At 39.1% G+C, this 19215-nt stretch overlaps 1 protein-coding gene across 3 annotated transcripts in view; it reads left to right on the top strand.

Annotated features, from left to right (window-relative positions):
* LOC144219212 (uncharacterized) overlaps positions 1-14448 on the top strand; it is a 119076-nt gene extending 104628 nt beyond the window's left edge. For 2 of the 3 annotated variants that reach the window (XR_013331340.1, XM_077749159.1), the window contains one exon: positions 14292-14448. Coding sequence is in view for 1 of the 3 variants with exons in the window: in XM_077749159.1 (XP_077605285.1) it covers positions 14292-14309 (18 nt within the window). In the remaining 2 variants the exon portion in view is untranslated. Of the gene's footprint in view, positions 1-12090; positions 12169-14291 lie in introns of those variants that run through there. The other variant, XR_013331341.1, reaches the window with a different exon arrangement.
* Positions 14449-19215: the final 4767 nt, after the last annotated feature.

The raw sequence follows: 19215 nt of genomic DNA, 5'->3' as shown, positions 1-19215 counted from the left end.
GGCAGTGGCTGGCCTTCCTGAAAGGCAGGTTGGGAGACCAAGAAGTTCATCTTGCCAACTTTGCAGTCAACACATGAGGCCTGCATTAACTCCCATTCCCTCTGGAATGCTTACACCTGTTAGTGGACCTATCCACATGCTGTCTCTTGTGTCTTGCCCCAAACTGTACCTCCTTGGAGGTGTCAGTGTGCAGCCCGTGCCTCTGGGCTTAAACGTTCCCAAGGGCAAGGGTGGTATCTCCTCTGATACCCAGTGTAGGGCTGGCCTACATACAATAAGGTGCTCAAGGAAAACACTCGAAAGTTTTGATTTTATAGAATCAATATTTGCATCTAGCTGAAAAATAGTCTCACCCCCCAGAGGTTTTATTTCTTCTGGTGGTAATCCCTTTTTCTTCAGTTAATGCTTATACTATTGTTCTTGATTCATGAACCTCAGGTGGTGTCTGTTGACTGGTTGCTATGTCTGATAAAGACTCAGCTCATTTATACACTGTGCACCCCTCTAATCACCCCTACACCCTGATTCCCAGTGTTCAGTTTCCCCACTGGCTGCATCTTTGATGTCAAACAATGTATTTGGACCTCCATTTATTGTTCCACTTAGACAGTATCTCCTGACTTCCTTGATTTGACAGGAGGTTAATTATGCCCAGACTTTCCCTCCTCTCTACTCCTCACCCTTTCAACTTCCCTATCTCTGCCAAGATTGTTCAGATTAACATTCTGAAATTTGGTTAACATTTAAAAAAATTTTTTTAGTGCTTATTTATTTTTGAGAGAGAAAGACAAAGCATGAGCAGGGAAGGGGCAGAGAGAGAGACACACACACAGAATATGAGGTAGGATCCAGGCTATGAAATGTCAGCACAGAGCCCAACGGAGGGCTCGGACCCATGAACTGCGAGATCATGGACCTGAGCCAAAGTCAGATGCTTAACTGACTGAGCCACCCAGGTGCCCTGAAAATTCAGTTAACATTTACATTCTGTTCTGCCGCCAGAGTGTCTTCAGTGATTTGCCCATTATTTCCTTCATTCATTTATTCTTCCAATAAGTATTTATTGAGTGCCAAGCCCTGTGGTAGGCACTAGGGATAGAGAAGTGAATACAGTACGCAGCATTCTCCATGGAGCTTTCCTTCTCATAATGAGAGAGAAATAAGTAAAATATATATTATGTTAGCTGAAAGTTCTAAGGAGGATAAGAATGTAGGGAACGGGAAAGAGAATTATGAGTACATAGATGTATGCACACACAGTCACCGTGACCCAAAACGACTGAGGGAATCCTGGGGCAGCAGTAGGACATAACAATGGTCCTGAGGCAAGAACATGCCTAGTTAGTTGACGAAACAGGAAGAAAGCTTAGGTGAGGTTGAAGGAGAGTAATAGGAGATGAAGTCAGAGGAGCAATAGGGAGTGTGTGTGTGTGTGTGTGTGTGTGTGAGAGAGAGAGATAGTGTATATATGCACTGCTCACATGCAGCTTGAGTACAGCCATGCAGCCATTGTGAAGGCTTTGCCTGTGATTCTGAGTGACATGATGTAACTGCTTTACCAGGGTGACTCAGTCTGCTGTGCTGAGGAGAGACTGTAGAAGACCAGGGTGGAGTCAGTGAGACCAGTTCTCCAGTTCTTTGAAATCAACAGGATGTCCAGCCGTTCAGTTTAATTCTGACACTGACTACCCAGGGTGAGACCAGAGACCACACATTAAGTAAGGGCTCAGTCCTGCAACAGTGCCCCCAGTTCAGTCCCAGGCCACAATGGAGTACCCAGGCTACCATGACCTCCCCACCTCAGGTTCAATAATTGCCTAGAACAACTCACACTTCCTATTACCAGTTTACTGTGAGGAGCTGCATGGGACAAGTTATGGCATAGAGAAGGGAACGGGGTTTCCATGCCCTCTGGGACTGGCCCTCTTCTAGCTCCTTGATATGTTCACCAACCCAGAAGCTGCCCCAAACCCATCTTCTAGAGGTTTTAGGAACTCTTTGGACAAAGACCAAATGAATGTATTTTTCATTATATCACACTTTGGTTCTAATGTCCCGATCCTTTGGGTTACTACAAAGGAGAATATTCTCAAATCCATGCTACCTTTTAGTTTGCTTCAGATTGGTTTTTGAATAGATCATATAGTCATATGATCCAAACCCCAAAACAATATAACAGTTATATAGTAAAAAATCTTGTACTCCTGTCTATCTCATCTGCTTCATGTATAGACCAGGCATTCATTCATTCATTCACTTATTTTAATTTAGTTTAGTTTCTGCTTTTTTTCTTGGGAGTTTCTTAATTGCCTTTCTTTTTAAAAAATTTTTTTAATGTTTAGTTTTGAGAGAGAGAGAGACAGCATGAGCGGGGGAGGGGCAGAAAGTGAGAGAGAGAGAGACAAAGAATCCAAAGCAAATTCCAAGCTCTGAGCTGTCAGCGCAGAACCCAAAATAGGGCTTGGACTCACGAATCACGAGATCATGACCTGGGTGGAAGTTGGACTGAGCCGACTGAGCCACTCAGGCACCCCTGAATTGCCTTTCTTTTTGAGGAAAGAAGGAATATGTGCCTTCTTCACTATGTATTAAACATTTTTCAGCTTCCAACTCCTTTTATTTATTGTTTACAAAAGATAATTCCACTTATATTAGGTATCTACGATAGTCAAATTCAAAGAAATAGAGAGTAGAATGATAATTGCCAGGGGCTGGGTGGGTGGGGAAAATATTTCCCGTTTAATGGATACAGAATCTTTTTTGTAAGATGAAAAAATTATGAAGATTGGTTGCACACAATGTGAATACGCTTAACACTACTGAACTATAAACTTAAAAATGATTATTTTATGTTATATGTAATTTACCAAAATTAAAAATACACTTTTAAATGTTTTAATATTTTTTATTTATTTCTGAGAGAGAGAGAGAGGGAGAGACAGTGTGAGCAGGAGAGGGTCAGAGAGAGAGGGAGACACAGAATCTGAAGCAGGCTTCAGGCTCTGAGCTAGCTGTCAGCACAGAGCTTGATGTGGGGCTCGAACCCATGAACTGTGAGATCATGACCTGAGCCGAAGTCGGATGCTTAACTGACTGAGTCACCCAGGCGCCCCTAAAAATACATTTTTTAAAAAAAGCTAAAAAACAAGTTTTACTAATATCTATGGAAGTTAGGACTCTAGGTTTAAATAATAATAATAAAATAATATTACTATTATGATAAATAATTAAAATAATTATGATAAAATTGCAGCTATTAGTTATTGAGCATTTACACAGTTACAGTATATCTTTCAATCCTTATCTCCCTGAGGTAGGCATCACCACCCCCATTTTAAGATGACAGTATTGACAAATGTGCCAAGGCCATCAGAAGGTCTCCCCACACTTTGAGATTACTAGATGGTTTGGGTGGCAATAAGAAGCAGAGTAAAGAGGGCCACATTAGCAATTAGGAGCTTGGGCATGTCACTCAACTTCAGTGAGCCCCTCTGGATCAGAGATTTCCCCACAGTGCCCTGAGGAAGTCCAGAAGTTTCACAGAGACCCCCCACTCTCACCCAAACAGTGTGAGAATAGAGAGGTCAGGTGAACAGAGCTCAAATCCTGCTGAACCAAAGCGGTTTGCAGTTTTCTGTTTTCCATTTTGGACTTTCACTCTGAAGAATGGGCTCTGCTGCTAAAAAGAAATTTGAAAATCACTGGATTCGATTATCTCTGAGCTTACATTTTATAGCTCGAATGAATCTTCCTGGACACTGTATCTCTGGAGCTTGTGGGTGGGCAGTGCAACATAATTTGCAGGGCTCAGAGCAAAATGAAAATGCTTGTTCCTCAAGCAGTAAAAACAAACAAAATTAAGTGCCATTAAAGGCCTTAAAACATAAAACTTCTTCCTTCTGTGGTTTTTCTCTCAAATTGTCATGGTGTTTTTATTTGCTATTTTATGTCATTCTAAGTAAAGAGAAAGTAAACTTTTAAATTATTGGCATAAAATTTACCATTTGTATTTATACTGGGAAATACTAGTTTCAAATGCAAGTATAAGAGCATTCAACTCATTTGCAGACTCACTAAAATTATATAATTTGTACTTCATAGCTCATGCATGCGTATGTGTTTTATTCTTACCAGAATAGTGGAAACACTACACAAACACTAAAAACTAACTCAGCTGTTTTTATTTGACATCTTGAGAGGCACACATTCTAGCACCACTTTCTTCCTTCTGCTGATAAATAGGAAAGGACTCAGATGAAGGTATGGGTTGCCCAATGTTTTCCTTGCCCCTTCCTTCTCTGTCATCATTTTCAGCTGTAGTGGTTAGCTAATACAGGTAAATAACAGGAGTAAGAAACGATGGGATTGGGTTCCTTGGTGATTGGTGTTTCTTAGACTACCACTGCCTTCTTTTTGAGTTCAGAGTAAGTTTTGATAGCCCCTTGGGGTTGTCAGCACCCCTGCTTATTCAGTTGTAGACATAACATGGTTACTTTTTACTTGCTTTGAGTCTCAGTGAACACATTGTGGGCTCATTGGAATCCTGTGCACATGAGCCATGTGAGTGCTAGACTGCAAAGGAAGTGATAAGGAACAGCAGTGGACTTACATACTGTGTGTATCTCCGCTGTTCACATACATGCTCCACTGTCCCATTGTACTTCATTGAGGAATACAGGTTCAGAGTCGCCTGGGTGGCTCAGTCAGTTAAGGTTCCAGCTGTTGATTTTGGCTCAGGTCATGATCTCATGGTTCATGGGTTTGAGAGCCCAGCACTGGGCTCTGTGCTGAGGGTGTGGAGCTTGCTTGGGATTCTCTCTCTCTCCTTCTCTCTCTCTGCCTCTCCTCCGCTCGTGCACACACACACTCTCTCTCAAATAAATAAACTTAAAATAATATACAAAGAATGTCCATATGACTTTGGTTAATAAAATGTGCATAAAGTAACATATGTCTCTTCTGGCCAGAAGCACTTAAGAGCTGGTGTGTGATTAATTATTTACCTCCCTTTCCCCCACCACGGTGACCAACAGTACCCACATGGTGGAGTCTCCACCAGCCTGGGTCTCCAAGGGAGAACAATGTGAAGCAGAACCCACTCTCCCACTACCTTCCTTCTGACCCAGAGTGGACCTGTAGCAAGAAAAAGACATAACCTTTGTTATAAAGATTTGGGAGTTGTTTGCTTTTGCCCAGACTAATACAGTGTTATTATTGTTTTCCCTGCTATGGACTGCATACTACAACTTAAAATTATCTTTGGAATAGTTATAAAATGTATATTTAAAAGTCAAATGCTATAGCTTTTTTAAAGGTTTATTTATTTATTTTGAGAAAAAGCGAGAGAGACAGTGTGAGCAGCAGAGAGTTAAAGAAAAAGGGAGAGAGAATCCCAAGCAGGTTTGGTGCTGTCAGCGCAGAGCCCGGTGCAGAGCTCGATCCCACGGACCATGAGATCATGACCTGAGCTGAAATCAGGAGTCGGAGACTTAACCAACTAAGCCAGCCAGGCGCCCCCTCTATAGCTTTTTTAAAAAGGTGGCTCAGTTTTTTTTTCTTGAAATAGAAATTACCTTTGGTAAATTTTGTATTTGTTGAGTATTAATCATCATTAATTCTTATATGTGTGCCATTTGAAGGGCAAAACACAAGGGTAAAGTTCTAAAGGTTGAACCTAATTTTCCTTTGTATCTAGGGGTCTCCACTGGTCTCCCAGAGTCACTGTAATAACCTAGAGTCCATATTTCATGCTGTAGGGCAGAACCTTAGCTTTTCGCAAACTTGGATGAATAGAGAAGATAATAACTCTGCTGAATCTTTTCCCTGGCTTCACTTATAGTAGTTGAGTGATCAGGAGAAGTATTTTCCCCAAAACAGATACAAGGAAAAACAAAAGGCCTGGATGACTGGGGCCTGAATAAGTTTATATATCTGAAGTTCTCCCAAAGATACCACATATATGTTGTTTTTACTATTGATATTAAACTCCCCTTCTTTCTCTGATATCTGAAAGGATATGCACTCCATCACTGAGGAGAGCTATTTATAAGAACATGGGAAACTTGTTTTAAAACCCACTATAAAACCGGCAGAGAGAGAGAGAGATTTGATGGATTCTTTTGTATTCGGAATTAATGCTCCAAGGAGAGAAAATGCCAATGAATGCAAAGGTCTGAGCAGCAAATTAACAATTCTCATGGTTGGTCTTGATATTTGATGTCAGATAAATTTCAATGAACTAAGTCTCCAGTTTCTTTCCTAGAGCAAATATAAAAGTCTGCTCTCTATAGACTTTAACAGATGGAAAAGAAATATACTGAATTATGTAAAATGCTAACTCAGAGATCCAGTTATTTGAAGGCTCATAGAATTCCAAGTATACTCCATATGTTTGGAAATACATGGTCACTGACATTTGTAGACCTAATGTTTCTCTGGCTTGACTCTCTTTGGGTGGCTCTGAAGTTTCAATACAAGCAGAACCTTATAATTTTGTGAGAGCGCAAGTATAAATAAATTGCCACAAATTTGGGGGATCCAAGTCACTAACACCAATCCAGGACGTGTGCCTACCCTGCTCCCCTGCAGCCCCAGCTCAATGCAGTCTTGCGGTTCTCCATCAGCCGTATATGCAACAAATCTCAAGAAGAATAGAAGGTACTGTGTGTGTGTGTGTGTGTGTGTGTGTGTGTGTGTGTGTAGAGCTGCAAAGAAAAAGAAAGCTATTCTCTAGTCCTAATGTTGTTGAAGAAAAGGTAAAACTCTCAAAGCATTCTTAGGCAGAAAATACTTTGGGGATAATTACAAGCCACTGTTAAAATCTCTTTCATTTGAGGTTGATGATGTGATAAACCACCCATATACTATCTAAAGACACACAGACATGGGGAGAGGTTAGTTTACGACACTATTTAGCATCTTCCTGGCCAGAGCACAACTACTTTTCAAGTGAGAAACAAAACAATAAAAATTCAGTGAGGAAATGCACTGGAAATACTTACCTTTTACAGAAATGGGATTCAGGAGGTCTACAGTCATGTCTGTGAAGCAGTAGGCAATGTAGCTCCCTTCTACTGCTGCAAAGAAAGCACTGAAAGTAAAAGTTGGTTCCACAGTGTGCATAATATGCCACTAATAGGGGAGGTGGCTTCAGCTGACCCTCCTCTCAAGCTGAAGAAATTCATGCCCTAGCATAAAAGTGTTCAATTCACAGAAAGTCACCTTACATTCAAAGGCAATTACTTTGTTTCAGAAATACATTAAATGTTACCTTTAGGCCAGGAAATGGATAGAGTTGCAAAGGAGACAAAAGGTGGTTGTCAATCATATTTTTTAAGGAGACATTTATAGCATCAGGAATGCCTTCTGAGGTGGGTCCTTGGCTTTCTGCATTCATATTGTATCTTTTTCTACCGTCTCCTTCCCATACTTCTTCCAGCTCTGAGGCTGGATAATCACTCAGAAGGGCAGGAGAACCCTACTAATCTCCTGTGACTTGCATTCTCTACTGTTCACACTTTTGAACAAGCACAATTACATGGTCTCATCAGCATAGACTGGATTTTGCAGTTTCAGACCAGTTTACAGATACTGTAAATCAATCGTTATGCGAGATAGGATAGGTTTATCTTAATAGTTGTATAAAAAGACTCTGATCTTGAATTTAGACACTATTTAAAAGTTTGAGGGAATCTAAAACTTCAGTAATAATATAGTGCAGCTCATGGGGAAAATTATATCCTGTGGTGATATTTATAAATTTAGTTATTCACAACAATTGCGTGACGTTAGGTGTTCGGATATCAAGGACCTATGTTTTTTCTGATTAAACAATTACCATTTACACATATCTTACTTTGCTTCATTCTGTATATTTTAAAAACCATTCTGTTTAAATAGTGTGTGATTTTCAAGTAACAAAAAGATTTACAAAGTTGCAAGGAGAGAAAGGATCAATGTAAATCAACTGCAACTCAGCTCTGGTGCTGTGTGCCCCTAAGCCTGACAGCATGAGGGACTTGGAAATTAAGTCACTGTTTGAGAGTTAATCTTGTAAAGAAAACACTTATTAGATTGGAGTTCTAAAGAAGTTGGCTAAAAAGACAGACTGTCTCCCAAGTCAAAAGTCGGAAATACCTGGAAATCTAATAAAGATTTGCCCACTGCAGCTTTATCACCAATGTTACTCCACTTGCGGAAATGATGTCCATTTCCAGCAGTATGGCAAAGTAGGAAACCTGGCCAACCCTTCAGGTAAAAATAAATAAAAAAAAAAAATAAAATTTACAAACATCTTTTTTAATGCATTAGTAATCTAACAAGAAAGTGAGGAATACATAGGCCAAAAACTAAGTGAAAAAGAATAAAAGAACCCAGAGATATAAGCTGAGTAATAAAATTGATTTTTTCTTTGAGGGCATTTGCTGAACTGGGTAAACACAAACGTTGGTTTTATGGCTTCATGGATACTGAAGACAAGAGACAAAGTTCAGGGTCCCCAAGAGTTGGGAGGAGGGGACATCTATTATGAGACCTAATGAAACTAAGACCTTAAAAGCCTCACCCTTATTCTAGTGTAAGACGAGCAAGCAATACATCTATTTGCCCCTGAGAAACCACAGGAGACCTGCAAAGAGAATTCTCTGCCTCAAATCTTACTAAGTAAAAGGGGTAAACAAAATCTCACCTGAGAATATATAATCAAATAAGTAGGGTTATAGACTGAATTTGCTTTATCTACATGATCAGGCTGAGGACTTAGCTTAAAGTGTTCTTGGGCAGAATGTGCCCTCAGACACCTGGCAAAAGGAAACCTACCTTCTTTCCAGGCCTCAAAAATTCCTAGGGATAAACTTCTATAAAATGTAGTATATAATAAAAAACTACAACATACAAAAGAAAACAAGACACTGTGACCAAAGCCAGCAGAAACCAGAGTTAACACCATCAGCTCATCAGACTGATAAGATACAGGAATTATCAGAAACAGAATGTGAAATAAAAGGAAAGTATGGGGAAATGTGTAAAGAACAATAACATGAGTGAATCTCTGAAATCTACTCCTGAAATCATTACTGCACAATTGCACTATATGCTAACTAACTTGGATGTAAATTAAAAAAAAAAAAAAAACAATAACATGAGGAAAGAACAAGCATATTTAGAGAATGAACCAAATAAACTTTATAGAAAGGAAATTTGGTAATTGAAATTATAAGTCAAATGGGTTTAACAGAAGATTAGATATAAAGAGAATTAGTGAAGGAAAAGGCGGGTCACAAAAATTTGCCACCATTTTGCATAATGAAACAGATATGGAGAATACAAAAGACAAAGACACAAAGTGAGAAGGTCTAAAATGTGCCAGAATAGAGTTTTACAGTGTGGTAGTTGGTGTTACTGTGTCAACTTGGCTAGAGCATCGTACCCAGATATTTGGTCAAACATTATTCTAGATATTTCTGTGATGGCATTTTTTTAGGCGAGATAAACATTTTATTTTATTTTATTTATTTAAAAAATTTTTAATGTTGTATTTATTTCTGAGGGAGGGAGAGAGGCAGCGTGAGCAGGGGAGGGTCAGAGAGAGAGGGAGACACAGAATCCGAAGCAGTCTCCAGGCTCTGAGCCAGCTGTCAGCACAGAGCCCTATGCGGGGCTCAAATCCACAAAACGTGAGATCATAACCTGAGCCGAAGTCAGACGCTTAACGGACTGAGCCACCCAGGTGCCCCAAGGTGAGATAAACATTTTAATCGTTAGACTTTGAGTAAAGCTGATAACCCTCCATTACATGAATGGGCCTCATGAAATCACTTGAAGGTCTTAATAGAAGAAGACTGATCTCTTCAAGCAAGAAGGAATTCTATCACCAGACTGTCTTTGGACACAGATTGCCATTCTTCCCTAAGTCTCCAGCCTGCCAGCCTACTCTGGATTTTGGACTCACCAAGCCTCCACAATCACATGAGCCAATTACATAAAATCTGTCTGTCTGTCTCTCTGTTTCCAGACACACATGCACACACAGTGTTGGTTCTGTTTTTCTGCAGAACCCTGACTAATATGTGCAAGGAAAGTGAAGCAATACTGAAGACATAATGCCTGAGAATTTCTCATAACTGATGAAAGACACCAGTGTACAAATTTAAGAATATTCATGAATCCCCATGCATGATAAATACAAAGAAATCTGTAACTACACATAGCATAGTAAACTTGAGAAACACCAGAAGCAAGGATAAAATCATAATAGCATCCACAGAAGACAGAATAATTTCAAATAATGACAATGACACTGACAGCACATTGGAAGTCAGAAGATCATGGAATGATATCTTCATATACCAAAAGGAAATAACTGCATCCTAGGATTCTATGCCTGGAAAGATACCTCTTAAGAATGATGAAAAAAGGAATAGAGATATTTTCAGACAAACAAAAATGAAAGAAAAAAGTGAAAAATGAAATCGTTGAAAAGTGAAATCATCAGAAGGTTATTAGTGAAGGCTAAAGGATATATTTCAGGGAGAAAGAAAGCGATTCTTTCTTCCATGTAGAGAGAAAACCTGTACAGACAGGGATGCCTGAAGTAGGTGTGAGATGCAAGATAAATGAAAAGCAATGGAAGTAGTAAACATGCAGGTAAATACAAATGAACATTAACTGGGGTGCCTGGATGGCTCAGTTGGTTAAGCGACCTACTTCAGCTCAGGTCACCACATCATGGTTCATGAGTTCAAGCCCCACATCGGGCTCTGTGCTGACAGCTCAGAGCCTGGAGCCTGCTTCAGATTCTGTGTCTTCCTCTCTCTCTGCCCCTCCCCCACTCACACTCAGTCTCTCTCTGTGTCTCAAAAGTAAAAACATAAAAAAATTTAAAAAACACATTAACTCCATAAAATAGCACTAATGACAAGCTCTAGGATTAAAAACAAAAAGAGTACAAATAACAACAGATATCCTCCCTGTCCCAGCTTCACAAAGACATACTTCCCATATCATCTTCTAAAATCTTTATTTTTGCTTTCATATTTACATATTTCATCCACCTGGGATTCATTTTCATGTAAGGTATGAAAAGGATGTCTCTATTAGTTAGATTTGCTGAAGTAATGAACAACCCTCAAAATTTTAGCAGCTTGTACCAACATATATTGCTCATAGTAATGTCAGCAATTGCAGCTTTGCTGCGTCAGCTCTACCCTCTGGTGTCTTCTCATTGCAGGTTTCATGTGTCTTCTCGTTCTGGAAACCAGGCTGCAAGGACAGCCCTTTATGAGACATGCCATTCTTGGGGCAGAAGGAAAGAGCTAGACCTTGTTAACTTAAATAACCTGTATGGATGTGACATATGCAAGCTCTAATAGGAAAGGATACAAATCCAATTTACAAAGTTCCTCATTTAGGTTTTTTCTCTATATGATGCCCAGTTGTCCCACTGTGATGTACTCAAAAGTCTATTCTTTCCTCAGGGATTGCAGTGCCAGCTTTGTTCAAAGACCAAGCTTCCCACATAGCTGTGCTCTTATTTTTTTCAGTTCCTTTCTTCTTGTTCCCAAACCAGATCATCTTATTACTATAGTCTTTAGTAAGTCTACATAGCTGGTTAACCAAGTCTGCCCACTTTGTTCAGGTGTATTTTGGCTCTTCTTGGATCTTTGCCCTTCCAAAGACCTTTGTTGATTTCTGTAAAAATCTTTTGGGATCGTTAATGGGTTTACATTACATCTATTGATCAATTTAGAAAGAATTGGCATCTTTACAATATTGAATCTACTAATTCATTAACATGGCTATTTCAATCTTCTTTAATTTTTCAGTGACATTTTATAGTTTCCTGAATAGTGGTCATCATATTTTGCTTAGATTCCTTCCTAAGTGTTTTATATTTTTGATGATTTTTAAATTATATATTTCCTTTAATTTTTTTTCAGTAGTGTTTTTATGCCTTTAAGTTTTTTGTTAATTTCTTTTTAATGTTTATTTATTTCTGAAAGAGAGAGTGAGAGTGAGAGAGCTTGAGCATGGGAGGGGCAGAGAGAGAGGGAGACAGAGACTCTGAAGCAGCTTCCCCCTCTCCTCTGTCAGCACAGAGCCTCCTGTGGGGTTCCAGCCCATGAACTGTGAGATCACAACCTGAGCAAGTCAGATGCTCAACCAACTGAGCCAACCAGGTACCCCACCTTTATTAATTTGTAATTTATATTTCAGATCCTCTGAATTTATTTTGGTGCAGAAATAAATCATTTTAACTTTATATTTTTTGAAATATTAAGCCATCTGTACAAATAGTGCTTTTAAGAATACATCTTCTCCCCTTTGAATGCCATCTTTATCATGCACTAAATTTCCATAAATGCCTAAGTTTTTTGGTTTTTTTTGCCCCTATGCAATTTTCATGTATTTGGCCCATCCACCAATAATCTTTAGTTATATTTTATTTCCCAGGCTCTATTTCTTTGCTGATATGTAGGCTTTTTCTTTCTTTCCTTCTGTATTTTTTCTTAGATTAACTGTATTTTTGACTCTTACTCCTGATGCATAGACATGCAATTGATTTTTGTGTGTTGATGTATTTAGCAATCTTGCTAAATTCTGATAATTACAGTTGTTAATTCTAATAGCTTACCAGGATGTTCAATTTGGATTCTCTAATGTACAACAATATTATCTACAAATGAAGTATTACCTACCAGGAAAGCTCACCTGAGCTTTGGTGTCCATTTTTTTTTTTTAAGTTTATTTATTTATTTTTGGAGAGAGAGCCCACACATGGCAGAGAGAAGGAGAGAGAGAGAGAATCCCAAGCAGGCTCCATGCTGTCAGCATAGAATCCAATGTGGGGCTCCAACTCATAAACTGAGATCATGACTTGAGCTGAAATCAAGAGTCAGACTCTTAACCAACTCAGCCACCCAGGAGCCCCAATTTCCAGGGTTTTTATTGGGGTTCCATCATGTAGGCATAGAATGCTCATGTGACTGAACTTAGTTATTCAGTGTCCAGTCTCTGTGAAGGTCAAGTGTGGTGTGGCCCAGTGCCCTCACCAGAAATCACATCGTTTTGAATCTGAGTCTGGCTCTGTGCTGCAAATAGAGCCTGCTCTTTTCTCTCTCTCACACACACAAAAACAAAAACAAACCCTAAGAAATTACATTGTTAATGTACCATGTTGGGTGTGGCCTTTGGCCCCAGTTATCAGGCAAGATAACTTGCCTGTATCAGACACTTATCATGCAAGATATTCGAAAGGACTAGTCAAAGAACAGCCCTTTGTTTAGAATGTAGAGGGTTGGGCAGCCGTGGCTGCCTGAGTTAACCCCTTACTGTACACTTTATAGAAAGGGTTTTTGTTTTTGAGTTTGTTTTGAACAGACTCTCAAGTCACTTCTAATTTAGAACTTATCGTTTGAGACTTTGGGGATTACCTAGGTCATATGAATTTGAGTTTAGGTCTGCTTATGGGCTGGTTTTGGGTTATAAATGATCAATGATGATATTACCCCTTCTGTTCTGCTCAGTGCCAATGCAACATTCCTTGAAGTCATGTGTTTGTGTATATGTATGTGTGTGTTAGGGTAGTACATTTAATTTTTTTCCCTACAATGAGGGCATAATGCTACAGTAAAGGATCCCAAATGGAATGAGCAGATTTTCCTATTAGATTTTAGGGACCTCTAGGTCTTTGGTTCTGTCCTCAAGCTTCAACAAGCCATGACTATCAACCTAAGCTTAAGTTTGCCAAGTTAGACAAATGTCCTTGAGGCAAATGTGACTTAGGTAGTCTTTCAGTCTCTTCTTTCCCTTAGATATTTGGCCTAGTTACTCCTTGCTATTTTACAGTCCTATTGAATGCTTTTCAGAATGGGCTTTTAAGGGGCACCTGGGTGGCTCAGTCAGTTGAGTGTCCCATTTTGGCTTGGGTCCTGATCTTATGGTTTGTGGCTTTGAGCCCTGTGTCGGGCTCTGCGCTGACAGTACAGAGTCTGCTTGGGATTCTCTCGATCTCTGCCTCTCTGTCTCTGCCCCTCCTCCACTNGATGAGCACTGGGTGTTATGTGGAAACTAATTTGACAATAAACTATTTGTAAAATATATATATATCAATAAACATTTTAAAAACTTTTAGATAATAATATGTTTACAATCAGATAAAACATAATAAATGCTATTTTCCAAAACTCAAAAAATAATAAAATGTATTACCAAATAGTAAAAAACAAAACAAACAAAAAAAGAAACATATGTTTAATTCTGTATTTTAGATTTTTTCCTTTTTTTTCTTTCAGGAGAATTTGGGAGGCTAGGAAATACCTAGACACTCATCCTCTCATGGTACAAGACCTCTTTGTTTTCATGCTTTCTTTTATAAAATAATAAAGATATTTAAGGTTGTGAATTTTCCTTTGACTATAACTTTTGCCATTTCCCATAGGTTTTATTATAAATTGCTATTTTAAAAAAAATTTTTTTTAATGTCTTTATTTTGAGAGACAGACACAGAGCAAGTGGGGGAGGGGCAGAGAGAGAGGGAGACACAGAATCTGAAGCAGGCTCCAGACTCTGAGCTGTCAGCACAGAGCCCAACATGGGGCTCAAACCCACAGACTGAGATCATGACTTGAGCCAAAGTTGGACACAACCGACTGAGCCACCCAGGCGCCCCTATAAATTGCTATTCTCTTCTCAATGTCTAAATACATTGTGATCTCAGGTTTTATTTCTTTTTTGAGGCAGGGGTTATTTTAGAAAGCATTCTTTAATTTTAACATGGTTAAGTGTTTATTTTGTTGTTTTTATATTCTTCTGTTGATCTCTAGCTTAATTGAATTGTGGGCAGAGAATGTGGCCTGTACAATCTTTATGTTTCTGGAATCTATTAAGATTTTCTTTGAGCCAAGTACGTGATCAATTTTTATGGATATGCTGTAAGCAATTGAAAAGAATGTGTTTTCTCTGTTTATAGAAACCCTATGTAAACAGGGATAAGATTTGTGCTTTAAATGAATATGCTTTCCTCTTTCACATTTCCATATGTGAGTTCTTCTTCCACTCCCCAGATTAGTCTATTGCCTTGGGTGAAAATTTGTGCAGTTACAAGCAGGGTAAAAAAGAAAGAGTGGTAGTCTGTGTTCAGCTTTTGATCACCAAAATAGGATTTTTTAAAATCTAAAGTAAAATAATACTCTAGAAATCAGGCTTTCACCAGAGAGAAAAGGGTTTTCCAAATTCCTTATGTTCATTAGCGTATCCAAATACAGCCCTCAGGGATTTTTGTGTGCTGAAGCTAAAGCAAACCACAAGTAGATAGAACTCAGTCTGTGAAGTCCTTGCTAGGAGATCACTTTTTCTGTCTTGCTCTTGTCCTCTGTAGTGGAAAAGGGAAAAGACCTGTGTTCTGACCACCTTATTCTGGCTATCATCTTGGATAGAGTGGTTTTGAGGGTGATACTGGTCCGGATGGTAGAGCATAGTGGCTTCAAGTAATAAGATGTCCGAAAACCTGGAATAAAAGAAAAAGGAGGTGGTGCCTGGGTGGCTCAGTCAGTTGAGCTTCTGACTCTTGATTTCAGCTCAGGTCATGATCTCGTGGCTTGTGAGTTCGAGCCCCATGTCTGGCTCTGCACTGACAGTGTGGAGCCTGCTTGAGATTGCCTCTCTGTTTCTCTCTCTGTCCCTCCCCCACTCCCTCTCTCTCTCAAAAATAAATAAATGAACATTTTAAAAGAAAAGAAAAAGAAAAGCTGGCATCGGAGTGGACATGTACCTCCCTTCCATTTAGAACTCTTGGGAATGTCTGCCACTTAAGAGTGGCCTCCTCACCGTTGTGTGGGGACGGGCCTGTGACAATATAAGCATGGTCCTGTGGTGAAGTTGGGCAGAGAAAGGGCACAAGTTGGACCCTTTGTCTCCTTCAACCTCTGTGTGGTGTACAAGAAGTCAGAAGTTCCCATATCCTCCCAATGTGGGTGACTGGCTTCCAGCGTGAGGGTTAAGGCAACCCATTCCCAGAGGCTGTAGGTCTGACGTTGGTTTGACACTGAGGAATGTGCACAATCAGACTGCCAGATCCCAACCAAGGCTACTAGAGCCCGCCTGAGTTCAGAGGAGGTTAAGGAGGCTACCAGCACCAGGCCTAAGCAGTGGATTCCCCCTAGTTAGGTATACCAGCGATGTCATTACAGAAACCTGGTGACTCTGAAGGCAACACTGGGTCCTGCCCACATAGATCCAAGCCCTCTCTGCTGAACTGCAGACATCCTTTTGAGAGGGGTAGAGTGTGGAAGAAGAAATGCGGAACTCTGAGTATACATCCCAAAGAGACAAAAGACCCAAGAGAGACTGAAGTACCATTAATTAGCAAAGGTAAGAACCACTCCCTTTAGTGCCAAATCAGGAAGAGCTTGTGAGGAAGATTCAATCATTATCAAGAATTGAGAAGCTACAGTTTTTATACATATCTAAGTTTGTAAGTTACAGTGTATGACTTCCTTCACACCCTGTTTGTCTGTATCACATCAGATTTGCTGCTTGTCTTCTTCAAGTGCTGTTTATCCCTTATCTACTATTTGTCAATGTGAGCTGTCAAATTATTAAAGAGAAATGTTACCCCCTCCCCATTTGAGGGTCGTTTTATCAACATTTCTGTTTCTGAGCAATTTTGCCACAAATATTTTGCTGTGTTGATGTTTGATAACAAAAGATGTTATATTTTCTTTGATGGGCTCTATTATTTATGCTTATAAAATATACATCTTGTCACACTTAATGTTTTTAGCTTTGAAATCTATCCTATCAGATGGTAATTTGGGGAGTTCTGCTTACTTTGTGTATTAGTTTCCTAGAGGTACCCTAACTAAGTGCCAAATACTCGGTGGCTTAAAACCACAGAATTTTTTTAAAGATTTTTTTTATTTTTTATTTTTTTCAAAGTTTACTGATTTATTTTGAGAGAGAGTGTGTGTGTGCACAAGTGAGCAGGGGAGGGGCACAGGAGGGGGAGAGAGAGAGAGAGAGAGACAGAGACAGAGACAGAGACAGAGAGAGAATGAATCCCAAGCAGGCTTAGCTCGATGCAGGGCTCAAACCCACAAACTGGGAGATCATGGCCTGAGCCGAAATCAATAGTCAGGACACTAAACTGACTGAGCCACCTGGGTGCCACAAAGATTTTTTATTTGTGAGTAATCTCTACACCCAACACAACCCTGTGATCAAGAGCTGTGTGGTCTTCCAACTGAGCTAGCCAGGTGCCCCACAAACCACAGAAATTTATTGTCTTACTGTAGTGGAGGTTGGAAGCCTGAGATCAAGGTGACAACAAGGCCATGGTCCTTACCTCTTCTAGCCTCTGGTGTGTGTTGGCAATCCTTGGCGTTCATTGGCTTATAAATGCATCACTGTAGCCACATGACCGTCTTCTGCCTATGTGTCTTCACATGGTCTTCCCTCTGTGCATGCCCGTGTTTGCATCCAAATTTCATGGTTTTTATAAGGACACCTATCATACTGCATTAAGGCCCACCCTAATGACCCCATTTTAATTTGATTACCTCTGTAAAAAACCCATATCCAAATAAGGTCACATTCTGAAGAACCAAATAAGGTATGTTCTGAGGGCTGACTTCCATATATCTTTTGAGGGGTTTATGACTCAAGCCATAATGCTTTGTGTTTGCATGATCTATTTGACTCTTTATTTCCAATTTTTATCATTTTGTTCATGGTACTTTTTTTAGAAAATGTTTAAGAGTCTATTTTTATAGGGAATTCAATCCATTTATATGAATTTTAATGCTTTCATCTTATTTTACATCTACTAATATACTTTACTGTGTTACCTCTTTTCTCCTTTCCTGAATTCTGCTGGGTTAATCAACTCGTAACTATGCTTCCCATCATTAAGATGAAACTGTTTGAATGCTTAATTTTTTCACTTCTTTCATTCTCTCCCTTCCTCCCTGCTCCCATTTCTGTTTTTCTTTTTAATAAACTAATATAAAATTTTAGTTTCAGATTATTTTTACATCCTTCCTTATAGAATGGCTCTTTCTGTTGCCAAGAATCTTTTCTTAATCCTTACACAGCAGTTTGCAATCATATTAGCATCTCCATTTAGATTTAATTGTGTTTAGTTTATGGTTTACTACTGTTTCATATATTATAGTCTAACCCTATTTTGAGATCTTTGTTCTGAATTTCATTTTTATTTGGTTGGAGTACTTCCCAAGCAATTTCTTGGCAATTTATTCAGGAAGAGCATATGTCTATATATTTTTTGTGCCCTTGTATGTCTGAAAAAATCTCTTTTGTTTTCATATATAATGATAACTTGGTTCAAAATAGGTATCTCAACTCATGGTCCTTTTCTTTCAAATGCATCTAAATGTTGTTTCCCTATATCTAGAGTCAAACTATTTAGATGAGAAATCTGAACCTGACCTGATTCTCTTTTTCATTGGGCAACCACATCTCTGTCTGAAAGCTTGTAAGGTCTCCTCTTTATTCTTGGGGTTTAGAAATTTCACTGAGATGTAGCCAAGTTGGGTTTTTTCCCCCTGAATTCTGCCTGCCACTTTATGAGCTTTTCCCTTCTTTAATAATTTTTAATTTTTTAATGTTTATTTATTTTTGAAAGAGAGAGAGACAAAGCATGAGAGAGAGGGGGACAGAGAATCCAGAGCAGGCTCTAGGATCTGAGATGTCAGCACAGAACCCCACACGAGGCTCCAACATCATGGCCTGGGCTGAAGTCAGATGCTTAACTGACTGAGCCACCCAGGTACTCCACTTTGTGGGCTTTTTCAACCTGAAAACATTTTTTAGTTCAGGAGAGTTTTTTCTCTATTTTGTTTCTTTTTCTTATTTTCTTTCTTTCTTTCTTTCTTTCTTTCTTTCTTTCTTTCTTTCTTTCTTTCTTTCTTTCTTTCTTTCTTTCCTTCCTTCTTTCTTTCTGTTATTTTATCTTCTCCAATCATTCTTTTTATCCATCTAGAGTGTTTATGATTCCCAGGACCTTTGGCTTTGCCTTTCATGGATCACCTTTTTACTCTTGATTTCCCATTATCATTTTGCTCAAGGATGTAAGATAGAGATTCCAATTATATGTTCAGATCATTCATTTTCCTTTCATCATCATCCAATCTCTTTTACACCTCTCTTGAATTTTTTGGTAACTTTTTGTTTCAATATAGTTTTTAAAGTACAAAAAAG

Source organism: Crocuta crocuta, unplaced genomic scaffold (genome assembly GCF_008692635.1).
Source record: "Crocuta crocuta isolate KB4526 unplaced genomic scaffold, BGI_CrCroc_1.0 scaffold118, whole genome shotgun sequence".
Classification (NCBI taxonomy): domain Eukaryota; kingdom Metazoa; phylum Chordata; class Mammalia; order Carnivora; family Hyaenidae; genus Crocuta; species Crocuta crocuta.
This window is presented reverse-complemented; position numbering and strand designations above follow the sequence as displayed.